Genomic DNA, 13,452 nt, shown 5'->3' on the forward strand with positions numbered 1-13,452 from the left:
TCGTGATTATCTGGGTCATGAAGCTCTTTTTTGTACAGTTCTTCTGTGTATTCTTGCCATCTCTTCTTAATATTTTCTGCTTCTCTTAGGTCCATACCATTTCTGTCCTTTATTGAGTGCATCTTTACATGAAATGTTCCTTTGGTATCTCTGATTTTCTTGAAAAGATCTCTAGTCTTTCCCATTCTGTTGTTTTCCTCTATTTCTTTGCACTGATCGCTGAAGAAGGCTTTCTTATCTCTTCTTGCTATTCTTTGGAACTCTGCATTCAGATGCTTATGTCTTTCCTTTTCTCCTTTGCTTTTCACTTCTCTTCTTTTCACAGTTATTTGTAAGGCCTCCCCAGACAGCCATTTTGCTTTTTGCATTTCTTTTCCATGGGGATGGTCTTGATCCCTGTCTCCTGTACAATGTCACAAACCTCATTCCATAGTTCATCAGGCACTCTATCTATCAGATCTAGGCCCTTAAATCTATTTCTCACTTCCACTGTATAATCATAAGGGATTTGATTTAGGTCATACCTGAATGGTCTAGTGGTTTTCCCTACTTTCTTCAATTTAAGTCTGAATTTGGCAATAAGGAGTTCATGATCTGAGCCACAGTCAGCTCCTGGTCTTATTTTTGCTGACTGTATAGAGCTTCTCCATCTTTGGCTGCAAAGAATATAATCAGTCTGATTTCGGTATTGACCATCTGGTGATGTCCATGTGTAGAATCTTCTTTTGTGTTGTTGGAAGAGGGTGTTTGTTATGACCAGTGCATTTTCTTGGCAAAACTCTATTAGTCTTTGCCCTGCTTCATTCCGTATTCCAAGGCCAAATTTGCCTGTTACTCCAGGCGTTTCTTGACTTCCTACTTTTGCATTCCAGTCCCTTATAATGAAAAGGACATCTTTTTTGGGGTGTTAGTTCTAAAAGTTCTTGTAGGTCTTCATAGAACCATTCAACTTCAGCTTCTTCAGCGTTACTGGTTGGGGCATAGACTTGGATACCCTTTAGCATCTGGGGGGCAGAAACAGACAAAAGTCAAAGAAACAGTTTTCAGATTACCATTGGAACTATGAGGGAGATGAAATAGCCAGTGACAAGGAAGGGAGCTGTCAGGAGAGGACTCTTGGGAGGTGACATTTGAACTGTGTCCTGTAAGACAGGGCTTCCCAGATGGTGCTAGTGGTAAAGAACCCGCCTGCCAGTGCAGGAGATATCAAGAGAAGTGGGTTCAATCCCTCGGTTGGAAAGATCCGCTGGAGGAGGGTGTACCAATCCACTCCAGTATTCTTGCCTGGAGAATCCCATGGACAGAGGAGCCTGGCAGTCTGTAGTCTATATGGTTGCATAGCGTCGGACTTGGCTGAAGTGACTTAGCATGCCTGAATGACAAGAAGGAGCCTATTGTGTGAAGACCTGGGGAAAGGAATCGCAGATGCAAGACCCTCAGGTGGGAGAGAGCTTGACATGTTAGAAGAAGAGAAAACCAGTCCATGGGGCAGTGTAGAGTCAGGGGAGGAGACGAGGGGAGTGGATGGGGCTGTGGACAAGTTTGGGACAAGAAGTTTGGGTTTGATTCAAAGTTCAGGAGGTCGCCAGGGAAGAGCTTTCTGCAGAGGAGTGGCACAATTGAACTGATTTTAAAAAAAATTGGATGATACAAGGGAGAGAGCTTTTAGTTGGCAACAGGCCAAACTGGGATGCCAGTTAGGAGGCAGCTGCTGCGGTGTGCGGGCTGGAGCTGATGCAGCTCAGTCAAGGGTGGCTGTGGTAGAGATGGAGGGAAGGGGGCAGGCTGGGTCTGTGGTGTAGAGCACAGCCAGCAGCCTTGTGATGAAATGAATGCAGGTGCTGGTGGGGTCAAGGTTGACTCCTAGGCTCTTTCTGGAGTGCTGGCAGGGTGGGGATGCCAGTAACCAAAATGGGGGTGACTGGGGCAGGGAGCAGGAAGTGTGTACCCTAAAGACAGTCAAGAGAGCTCATTTTGTCTAGGTCAAGTTTGAAATGCCTATGATATCTCCAAGTAGAGGGTATCAGTTCTATGGCTAGAGGCAGTTCAGAGCTAGAAAGATCAGGAGACGGATAAGAGCCAACATGGTGATGGAGATAGCGTAGAGGGCCTGGACACTGCATGCTGGGCCCCCTTGTGCTGAGCCAATTATACGACATACAGCAGGCACCAAATGCCACGGCAGGTAGTATGAACATTGAGTGTTTCTGACCATGCGGCCTTGGCAGGGACCGTGGCTCCCTGAGAACATTCCTAACTACAGTGTCCCTCCACTGCCCCTGGGATCGCTGGTCCTACTTCTGTCATCTTTGCCATCACTGGTGCCTCAGACCATAAAGAATCTGCCTGCAGTGCAGGAGACCTGGGTTCTATCCTGGGTAGGGAAGATCCCATGGAGAATGGAATGGCTACCCACTCCAGTATTCTTGCCTGGAGAAGTCCATGGACAGAGGAGCCTGGAGGGCTACAGTCCATGGGGTTGCTAAGAGTCAGACATGACTGAGCGACTAACACTCTCACTTCACTTATTGCCAACACTACTGTTACTGTAGCAAAACCACTCAGAACGTGGGCCCTGGAGTCCAATCACCTGGATTCCAATCCTGTCTGAGTGACTCTGGGCTAGCTCCTCAACTTCCTGTGCCCCAGCCTTCTCACCTGTGGATGATAAGAAGAGCCGTACTTAACTGGTAAGGCGAAGGGAGGCTCAAGCTGATAAACACTCCGCATGCAGCAGAGGGCCCTGTTCACAGTAATGACTCAGTGACAGCTAGCTGTCATGATTCTGATAGCCATGGCCACCACTGGCCAGCATGTATCAAGCACAAACTGGGTGCCAGACCCCACGTTATCTAATCCTCACACACACAAAAAAAACCCCAGGAGATTAAGATATTGCAGTGAGGCAATTGAGGTTGGAGAGGTTGCTGGTGGTCACACAGCTGGAAGGTGATTCCACCCAAGTCTGTGTGCCGACTAGCCATGATCTTGGCCACCCCTGTCTACTGCAGATGAGGACAGGGGCTTATGACCCATGTCAGGAGACTCATGGCAGCATTGCTCCTTCCAGAGCCGCTGCAGCTTGCTCAGAGCCCAAGACCCTGGTCCCTGCTGAGGTACATCCCCTACCCGGGTCTGCCAGGCCAGGGGCTGCCCCGTCTCCTGTGGTTTCCCTTTGACCTTCCTCTTGAACTTGTCCCAGAAGCTCCTTGGGAGAAACCTCAGGGAAGGGCCTGAGGTGGTTCTGCTGGGCATTGATGCTTAAGGGTGGGGGCCAGGGTCTGAGGGACCAGGGTTTCCTATGAAGAAACCTGACCCAAGAACTCACCCAGCTCCACCTGAGCATGGGTGGTGGGGCCCTCCCTGTGGAGATAGCACACAGCCCCTGCCTCAGGCCTCTCAGGAGAAGAGAAGGAGAGCAGGAGGAGGCTTCTCCCACCCGCAAAACCCCCTCGGGGGTCTGGGGCTTCCAGGAGCCCGTGTCAGGACTGGCATCGCAGGGGCCGAGACCCAAGTGGCAGAGAAAGAGGTGGATAACAGCATGAAGTCTGAGCATCCTGGATTCGAATCCTGGACCCAACATTTAGTAGCCATGTGACCATGGGCCAGTTTTTAAAGCTCTCTGAGCCGCAGTTTTCTCCTCTGTAAAGTGTGGATAACATAACACCTGTCTCTTTGAGCGGTTAGAGAAGCAAATGAGAAAATGCAGATGCAGGGGAGCATCTGCCGTGACATCTGGCCTGTGATGAAAGTGCAGCAAAGAAGCGGCACATCACTGAGTACCGTGTCCCCTCTACATCATCCTCTCGGAACGGCACCTCGGGGGTAGTGTCTATGGAAGGAGTCTGGGGGTGGCAGAAACAGCGATGCTCTTGGGCAGTTGGCAGTTTCTTCATTTAGAAAGAGGTGTCCTTGTGGGATGAATTGAGAAGGAAGCATCGACATAGGTCCACTACCGTGTATACAATGGCTAGCTAGAGGGAAGCTGCTGCCCAGCACAGGGAGCTCAACTCGGTGCTCCCTGCTGATCTAGAGGCCGGGGGTGGGGGGGGGGCGGTGGGGAGCAGGCAAGAGGGCAGCTGGTTCACACTTGTACAGCAGAGACTGACTCAACATTGTAAAGCAGTTATACTCCCACTAAATAAAAAGAAGGGGTGTCCTTGATAAAGCCAAGGATAAAGGGGCACCTGATGTGAAGAGCTGACCCATTGGAAGAGGCCCTGATGCTGGCAAAGATTGAAGGCAAAAAGGAGAAGGGGGTGACAGAGGATGAGATGGTTGGATGGCATCACTGACTCAACAGACATGAATTTGAGCAAACTCTAGGAGATGGAGGACACGGAAGCCTGGCGTGCTGCAGTCCATGGGGTCACAAAGAGTTGGACATGACTGAGCCACTGGACAACAACAACAAAAAGGGCAGAATTCTGAGCCCCCAGAAGAGGGAGCTGATGAGGGACACTGAGCTCCGCAGTAGAAGGAAAGGGGTGGGGGACGCTGCTGGTGGCTTTGGGGCTCTCATGCCCTGGCTCTCTCAGCCTTGCACTTGGGTTGTCAGATGGCAGCTTCTCTCCAAGAGGGACCAGTTGAGATTTTCCTTTTCTCAGAAGCTGAGTAGCCCTGAGCAGGGAAGACATGGACAGAACTCCAGTGCTGAAGACCTCACAGCTTCTAGGCATGCAAGATAGTGCTCTGGAGTTGGCTTCAGATGGTGGAGGGTGGGGAGGGGCATGACACAAGCTTCTCCATCCCTGCCTGAAATTTGTGAGTCACCAGAGAGTTAGCAGACGTCAAAGGGGGCTGAGAGAGAGTTCTGTAAAATTATAGTTAATTGAGGAAATTTCAGTGGAACTTAAAGACGATCATAAATAAACTCATAAACTTGGAAAGGCAACTATCATCATAACACACCTGTGCCCTAGAATAGACATGACTTAATGGCGATGGAGAATGCCCATCGCCAGAGCAGGAGGAGGTGTAAATTAATATTTTAGGAGTGTGGTGTCAGCGGAAGGTTATATTTTACAACCTGAGGTTGTAACCATGAAATATGATGCCTTGTTTAAAGTGTGAGAAAATCTCCAAACAACTTTTACAGCATCTTCAATCAAAACTGGATGTTGCAGGATCAAGAGTGTCAGAGGAGCCTAAGAGGCAGGGAAGATGCCAACAGCAAAGATGCCATCGTCAGAGAAGACTTGTGCCTCTAGCCAGAGGGTCTCAAATTCCCGAGTCTTCAGTTCAGCACAGTCTAGAAGTCATTGACTAAAACTGGGAAATTTGGGGATGAGTTTGAGTCAGTAGAAGTAAGGTGGATGAACCTAGAGCCTGTTACACAGAGTGAAGTAAATCAGAAAGAGGAAAATATCGTATATTAATGCATATATATGGAATCTAGAAAATTAGTTTGGAAGGAATGATGCTAAAGCTGAAACTCCAGTACTTTGGCCACCTCATGCGAAGAGTTGACTCATTGGAAAAGACTCTGATGCTGGGAGGGATTGGGGGTGAGGAGAAGGGGACGACAGAGAATGAGATGGCTGGATGGAATCACCAACTTGATGGACGTGAGTTTGAGTGAGCTCCGGGAGATGGTGATGGGCAGGAAGGCCTGGCATGCTGCAATTCTTGGGGTCGCAAAGAGCCAGACACGACTGAGCGACCGAACTGAACTGAACCTATTCACAGAGAAGAAATGAAGACACAGATGTAGATGTATTATTTGTCTGCCTTGACTCTTTTCCTTTGTTTCTGCATTTTCTCACTTTTCTAATTAAATTTACTCTTTGGAATTAGAAGAAGACCTAGGAGGCTAAGGAAACAAAAGGAAGGGGATACCAAGGGTCGGGGGGAGGGTAGAGGGGAGGCTCTGTCCCTGAAAAGATCCTGCAGGGTCCTGCTCAGTTTCAGGAGGTGTGATGTAGTGAAGTGAATTGAAGTGAAAGTCGCTCAGTTGTGTCCGACTCTTTGCAACCCCATGGACTGTATAGTCCATGGAATTCTCCAGGCCAGAATACTGGAGTGGGTAGCCTTTCCCTTCTCCAGGGGATCTTCCCAACCCAGGGATTGAACCCAGGTCTCCCACATAGCAGGCGGATTCTTTACCAGCTTCCCCAGTAGAGGAGACCATAGTCTAGGTGCCAGAGAGACTCAGCTGGAATCCCAACTTGGTCACCTGCTGTATCACCTTCTGAAAGTTGCTGAATCTTTCTGAGCTTCAGTTTACTGTTTCATTTATTTGTTCAACACATATTTACTGGGTGCCTCCTATATACTAGGAAGTGTGGTAGATGCTGGGGACAGAACAGACATGGACCCTGCACTCACAGATTTTACTGTCTAGACATTAAATACATTACTCAGTTGATCAATTAATTATGATAAAGTATGTGGTACTCTGAAAATATATGATGGGGAGAGGGGGTATGCTGTTTCTGGAAACATCCTTGAGGAAATGACTCTTAGATTGGGACCTAAAGGCTAAGGAGGGGCCAACCAGGCCCAAGTAGGTAGGGAAAAAGGTTCCAGAAAAAGAGAACAGCCTTTTCACAGGTTCTTGGGCAGGGAGATGCTTGGTGCGGCAGAAGAGCTGGGAGGAGGCCAGTCTGGTTATGGGAAGTAGGTGGGGGAGCAGCTGGTATGAGGGGAGGCCCTGTGAGGTCCTTGTCAGCCCCCGGAGATTCTGCTTTCTCCTGAATGACAGTGGCATTGCCGAAGGTTCCTGTGGAGGGGCGCGGTGTCATCAGGTCTGTTCTTACTGGGATCACTAGAGAGTTGGACTGTGAAGAAAGCTGAGCACCGAAGAATTGATGCTTTTGAACTGTGGTGTTGGAGAAGACTCTTGAGAGTCCCTTGGACTGCAAGGAGATCCAATCAGTCATAAAGGAAATCAGTCCTGAATATTCATTGGAAGGACTGATGCTGAAGCTGAAACTCCAATACTTTGGCCACCTGATGTGAGGAGCTGACTCATTTGAAAAGACCCTGATGCTGGGAAAGATTAAAGGCAGGAGGAGAAGGGGACGACAGAGGATGAGATGATTAGATGGCATCACCAACTCAATGGACATGAGTTTAAGTAAACTCCGGGAGTTGGTGATGGACAGGGAGGCCTGGTGTGCTGCAGCCCATGGGGTCGTAAAGAGTCGGACACGACTGAGCGACTGGACTGAACTGAACTGAACTGGCCTCTGTGTGAGGAATGGGTGGGCAAGAGCAGGAGGGATGCTTGGAGACAGGAGGGAGGCTGGAGACCACACACCCCTGGGGCCAGCTCAAGGTCCCTGTGCTCCTGCCCGCTCCCTCACCTTTCCACCTGCGGGTTTCCCCTCTAACATCCACCCAATTGCTCCTTCTCTGCCTCCTTTCATGAGTCTCTGCTTCTGTCTGCTGCCTATGAAGTATTGCTTCTCTTCCCGGCCTTCTCCGCTCCCGTGGAGACTGGCCACTCCCAGCCTCTTGAGCTCCAGGCTCCGGGTCCTCTCCAGGGTGCCCCCAGCCCATGTGCATGGCCACTTTTCAGCCTCTTCTGCACTCACCCTCGGCGTGGGAGTGGGGAAGCGCCCTCCCCCCACCATCCCCATCGCTGCCATCATCAGCGCTGTTGGCCCACTACAGACCCCCGGGTCCGCTTTCCCTCCTCCTCCCCTTTGCGGTCCACTCCAGGGTGGAGGCCGCATCCTCTTGTTTTTCCCCCAGACTCGTTCTTGAATCTCTTCTGCTCTTTCTCTTTCCCGTGGCCCAGAGTTCAGGCTCTGACGATGGGAGTGGCCTCTTCAGCGTTCTCTTCACTACTTCTCCCCGCCTACCATCCTTGCCACCCCCCAAACCACAGCATCCATCCATCATGCAGAGTCACTTTCTAAAGCAGACCTGGCTTTCACTCCCTGCTGACACTCCTGCAAGTCTCCCCAGCACCAGCAGGGTAGAATCCCTCCCTTTAGCAAGCCCTCTGAGGCCTTTCCAAGTGGACCTCCACCTCCCTTTCCACGTCCACCCCACCGTTCATCTCATGCATCCTACACCTTCACCTGGAAGGAAAGTGGCCCACTTCCCAAGTGCACCAAGCCCATTAGGGCCCGCCTTGCCCTCAAATGCCCTGTTTCCTCTGCGGGGGATCCCTTTCTTTTCTCTCCCTCCACACTTGCCTATTCCTTTTTCAAGGTCCAGGCTAAGTGTTTCTTCTTTGACCATGATTTTCCTAACCTTCAGTGGAGTCAAGATGAAGCCACTGTGGCTAAGGGTGTAGACACTCACACCTGGGGTAGACAGGGCCAGTGTGGGACTCTTGCAGCCCACAGGCCCCGCGCTTGCTGGGAGCAATGCTGACAAATCTCCCGCTTGCTGGCTGGCTCCTGGGGCTTATCTCCCTGGTGCTGGTCATGGTGAAGTTAGGGAGACAAACTCTGCCTTGGATGTCAGACTTCACAGGCTTCTGCCAGAGTGATACCCAGGAAATACTGTGCAACTGGATACGACAAACAGCACCAGGAAAACTCGATTTAAAACCGAGCAAAGCAAATGTGTCTACATTTCCTCCCACCCTCCTTTATGGGGGCGGGTCACCTGGATTGGAGGCAGCAGGAAAAAAAGGGAGGAAATGAGGAGAACAGAACCGCAGGCCTTCACGTGGCATCTGAGGCCCTTCACCAGGCAGCCCTTCCTTCCCACCCACCCAGCTCTGCCATCTCTGTGTTGCCCTTTGAGTTCCGACAATCCTAACTATGCCTCTAAATGCCACATGTGCCTCTGCAGCTGCCTTGCTCCTGCCTTTCCTCTGCCTAGGACACCCTTTGGCCTGATCCTACCAGGCAGTCAGCCCTCAATCCCACCAGCTCAGCATTCAGAACACAGCCAGACATTGACTCCATCTCCCCAGTACCACCTGGCCCAAGCCAACAACATCTCTTTCCTAAATCACTGAAGTAGCCTCTACAAGCCCCTTGCTTCTGCCCTCTTCCTCTTTGGTCTGTTGTCTACACAGCAGCTCAAGGGATCCTGTTAATACACCAGTCAGATGAGGTCTTCTGTTCAGAACCTGCCACTGATTTCTCATCTCATTCCAATAAAACACCAAGACCTAGCAGTGGCCTCAAATGTCCCCCATGGGGCCCCATCCCTGCCCCTCCCCTTCTTACTCCCAGAGTGCCATCCCTTGGGTTTCTTGATGCTCTTCAACAGTGCCAGGCCTCTGCACACCAGAGCCTTTGCATTTGCTGTTCTATCTCGAATGCTGTTCCTCTAGATAATCACCGGGCTTCCCATCTGCCTCCCCCAGGTCTTGGTTTAAATGTCAGCTTCTCAGTGAGGCCTTCTCTGACCCCTTTTATGCAATGTCCACACCCCCACTTCTAGTGCAAGGTCCTCCCATCCTCCTTCTGCATTGATCACCACTTCACTTACCATTGTCTGTTGCTTAGTCGCTCAGCCGTGTCCGACCCTTTTGCCATCCCACCAGGCTCCTCTGTCCATGGGCTTTCCCAGGCAAAAATACTGGAGTGGGTTGCAATTTCCTTCTCCAGGGAAATCTTCTGACCCAGGGATCAAATCCGTGATTGAAGCCTCATCTCCTGCATTGGCAGGTGGATTCTTTACTGCTGGGAAAGAAGTTTACTTAGGGAAGAAGTTTACTTATTTATCTTGAGTATTGTCTGTTTTCTTCCGACTGGAATGTCAGCTTCACGAGGGTAGGAATTTTATTTGCAGATGAATCCTTTGTACCTATAACAGTGCCTGACACATATAGATACTCAGTAAATGTTTATTGAATGAATGAATGGATATCTCAACACAAATGTTGCCTCTTGCATGAAGCCTTCTTAAGTCCCCTCAGCTGTCACTGTGCTCTGACGCCTTGGTTATAACAGTCCTAGGAGCCACTGCGGGTTTGCCTGGCTACCCCCACTCAGAGAAGCTCTCCGGGCAGGGATAAGATCATGCTTTTCATGATGTAGCGCTGGTCCTGGCCCAGTGTCTAGCACACAGTAGCTGCCCACCTAGTGAGTGTGGGAGGGAAACTTTGCTGAGTACCTACTGAGTGAGACGCCTTCATTTCTGTGCTCATACATACCAAGGAGCTGAACATTTAAGAATGGGCTCGTTCTTAGGACTTCCCTGGCGGCCCAGAGGTTGAGACTCTACACTTCCACTGCAGGAGGAACAGGTCTGATCCCTGGTCAGTGGACTAGAATCCCACATGCTGCATGGCATGGCCAAAAATATAAAAAAGAAAGAAGAAATGGGCTCATTGTCTTGAATAGACCTTAACCCTGTAGAATGACATTAGTAAGGATAGTTCAGGACTTCTGAATAAACCCACTTTTATCTCCATCCCACATGGCTTCTGTGTATCCAGCTGTCAGCTCCCTCTCTCCGCTGGGATGCCCCCTGCACACACTCTACCCCGTGGTGTCCAAAACTGCCTGCCTCCCACACCACAAGGCGCCCCCCTCCTCCTGGGTCCCCTGACGCAGGAAGTGGCATCTTTTGTCCCTCCAGATGCTCGTGCCTGAAGCTTGGGGTTCATTCATGCCCCCCGAGTGCTAGTCCTGTAGATTCTGCTTCTTCACTAGCTGTCAAGCAGGTCCAACTCCCACCCTCCTCAGGTCCTTTAGCTCAGATCTCATCTGGCCTTACCTTGACTGGTGACTGTGCTACTGAGAGCATCCTGCCCACTGCCCCAGCTCAGACCTCGTCTATGCCACAGTGGTCTTTCTAAGATGCAGATTTAATCCTGTTTCCTCACTGTCTTTGATCCGCAAGATGAAGGAAAGGGAGGATTTGCCTTTAGTTGGGCATCTAGCACATGCCTGTCACTGGCTGATGCTCAGTACTGTCATATTCATTATCCCATTCAGCTGTCACAAGAAACCGTTCTGCAGAGAAGCAGAATGAAGCTTAGAGAAATAAATCACCCAAGGTCCCATGGGCTGGCGAATTGTGGAACCCAAATTCAAGTCTAGACCTTCCTGACCCTAAAATCCAGTTTCTTTCCAATGCAGCCCACTGCTTCCAATCTTTCAGAGCCCAGTGTTCTCTGTCATATGGCTCCTCCGCCATATGCCATCATTCCTCTCTGTTCACTCTGTTCTAGATAGACCATCTCGATCGACTCATCTTAGATCTGCCTTGTGGCTGGGTGCTTCCATGGTTATGACCTCTGGTTCTCTTTTCTATTCGATGCCCTTCCATTTCTTCTCTATGTAGTGAACTCCGGTTCATTCTTCAAAACCCTGCCCTAACAGTACTGCCTCTGTTAAGCTTTCCCAAACTGACTCACCCAAGCAAAGTAATGTGCTACTTTATCTCTGTCCTCAAAGTGTGAGTTGTACTCCTGCAAGATAAGGGAGTGTTGGTTAAGAGCATTGGCCCTGAAATTAGACTGTTGGGCTTAAAAATCCCAGCTCCTTTAATTACTATAAGCCGTACCTTTGGCAAATAACTGAAACTCTCTGTGCCTTGGTTTCTTTACCTGTAAAATGGGAATGATATTTCATAGAGTCATGAAATATGTAGTTAGCGTAGCACATGGCACCGTGTAAGTGCTTAATAAATAGTAATTTTGGTTACTGTTACTCTGCTGCCTCTGATACACATTTGAATCCTGATATTACATTTTTCCTTTCTTTATAATTTAGTCCACATCTCTAATACAGCTTTTGCTAAGTGGATTACTATCCCTTACTTGCACACAAGGGGCTTCCCTGGTGACTCAGCGGTGAAGAATCTGCCCGAAATACAGGACATGCAGTTTTGATCCCTGGGTGGGGAAGATCCTTTGGAGAATGAAATGGCAACCCACTCCAGTATTATTGCCTGGGAAATCCCATGGACGAGGGACCTGGTGGGCTACAGTTCATGGGGTCACGAGAGTTGGACATAGCGACTAAACCACCCCCACCACTTGCATACAAGCTCCAGGAGGGCAGGCTTAGGAAATCTGGTTAACTTCCACTAAGCCACCCAGCTATAAGCTGCAGGGGAGGGGTGCACACTGAGCTGTGCAAAAATTGGAAAGCCAGTGTTCTTAACTATTACATATCAGAGCATGGTCTTGGGATCATTGTTTCTGCATATCAAGTCTCAGCTGGGATGTGGGCTGGAGCAGTGATTCCATCAGGATGTGCTGTGCGGATGAGGAAGACATGGTCCCTGCCCTTGGGATTTCCAGCAAGTTCAGAACCTAGAGTGGCAGACAGACATGTGACAGGTCACTCACACAGTGCCAAGTACGATGTCTGAAGTCACACACTCTGCTGCAGGAGCACAGAGAAGGGAGCAGCTATTAAAAGCATGGGGGATGAGGCTTTCCTGAGAAGTGGCACTGCAGTTGGATCTCAAAGCATCGGAAGACTTCCTCTGGACCAGGGGTACCCTAGACAGATGGTGCGGTGTGAGCAAAGCCCAGGAGGTGTGACCACGCCCAGCACTCGAACCGAGCTGACCTGGGCCTGAGGAGCAGGAGGGAACATTGCAGAGGTCTGGCCAGGCTGTGAATGCCCTTTGAGTTTTGCCGTCAGGGTACTGTGATGAGCTTTCATTTAGTTCCATTACATCCAAGAGCTTCCCTGGTAGCTCAGGCAGTAAAGAGTCTGCCTGAGATGCAGGAGACCCAGGTTCGATCCCTGGGTTGGCAAGATTCCCCTGGAGAAGGAAATAGCAACCCACTCCAGTATTCCTGCCTGGAGCAGCCTGGCAGTCTACCATCCATGGGGTCCCAAAGAGTCGGACGTGACTGAGCGACTAACACTTTCACTTCCACATCCGAAGTTTCCTAGGATCTGGTAGGGGAAAATGTCCTGGTCACCATAGTCATGACCGTGGAAATAAGTGTGATAACTGCTTTCTCCTTTTTTCTTGGTCATTGCGCAACAGTGTGGTGTAGTAGCTAGAAACATGCTCCAACAGGCAGAGTTCACCCAGCTCACTGACCTAGCTCATTGGCTGTGTGACCTCAGGCAGGTTGCTTTACCTCCCTGTGCCTTGGTTTCCTCATCTCTTCAATGAGAAGAAGAACTAAAATTCTCAGAACAGGGTCTGGTGCACAATCAGGGCTCTGGAAGTTTGTGGCACATGCTCTCTGCAGGTCATGTCCCAGGGTCCTCTCTGCCTCTCATACATGCAGTACACGATTAAGTACCAGGACCTGGACTCACATGAGCCTCTTGTGTCTGCCCACAGCGGACGATGCATGCGGTGGGACCCTGCGGGGCCAGAGCGGCATCATCTCCAGCCCGCACTTCCCCTCGGAGTACCACAACAACGCCGACTGCACCTGGACCATCCTGGCCGAGCTGGGGGACACCATCGCCCTGGTCTTTATTGACTTCCAGCTGGAGGACGGTTACGACTTCCTGGAAGTCACGGGGACCGAAGGCTCCTCCCTTTGGTAAGCACGCCTTCCCTCCCCTCCCCCTCCCCTGTCCCCTGCAACTGTGGCTTCCAGGGATGCGG

General features: G+C 50.3%; 1 protein-coding gene across 1 annotated transcript in view; it reads left to right on the top strand.

Moving 5' to 3' along the window:
* Positions 1-13,452, top strand: part of CSMD2 (CUB and Sushi multiple domains 2) — a 689,877-nt gene that overhangs the window by 249,896 nt on the left and 426,529 nt on the right. The window contains exon 5 of the mRNA XM_015467054.3: positions 13,180-13,387. Within this exon, the coding sequence (XP_015322540.1) occupies positions 13,180-13,387 (208 nt within the window). The remainder of the gene's footprint in view (positions 1-13,179; positions 13,388-13,452) is intronic.

Source organism: Bos taurus, chromosome 3, assembly GCF_002263795.3.
Source record: "Bos taurus isolate L1 Dominette 01449 registration number 42190680 breed Hereford chromosome 3, ARS-UCD2.0, whole genome shotgun sequence".
Lineage (NCBI taxonomy): Eukaryota > Metazoa > Chordata > Mammalia > Artiodactyla > Bovidae > Bos > Bos taurus.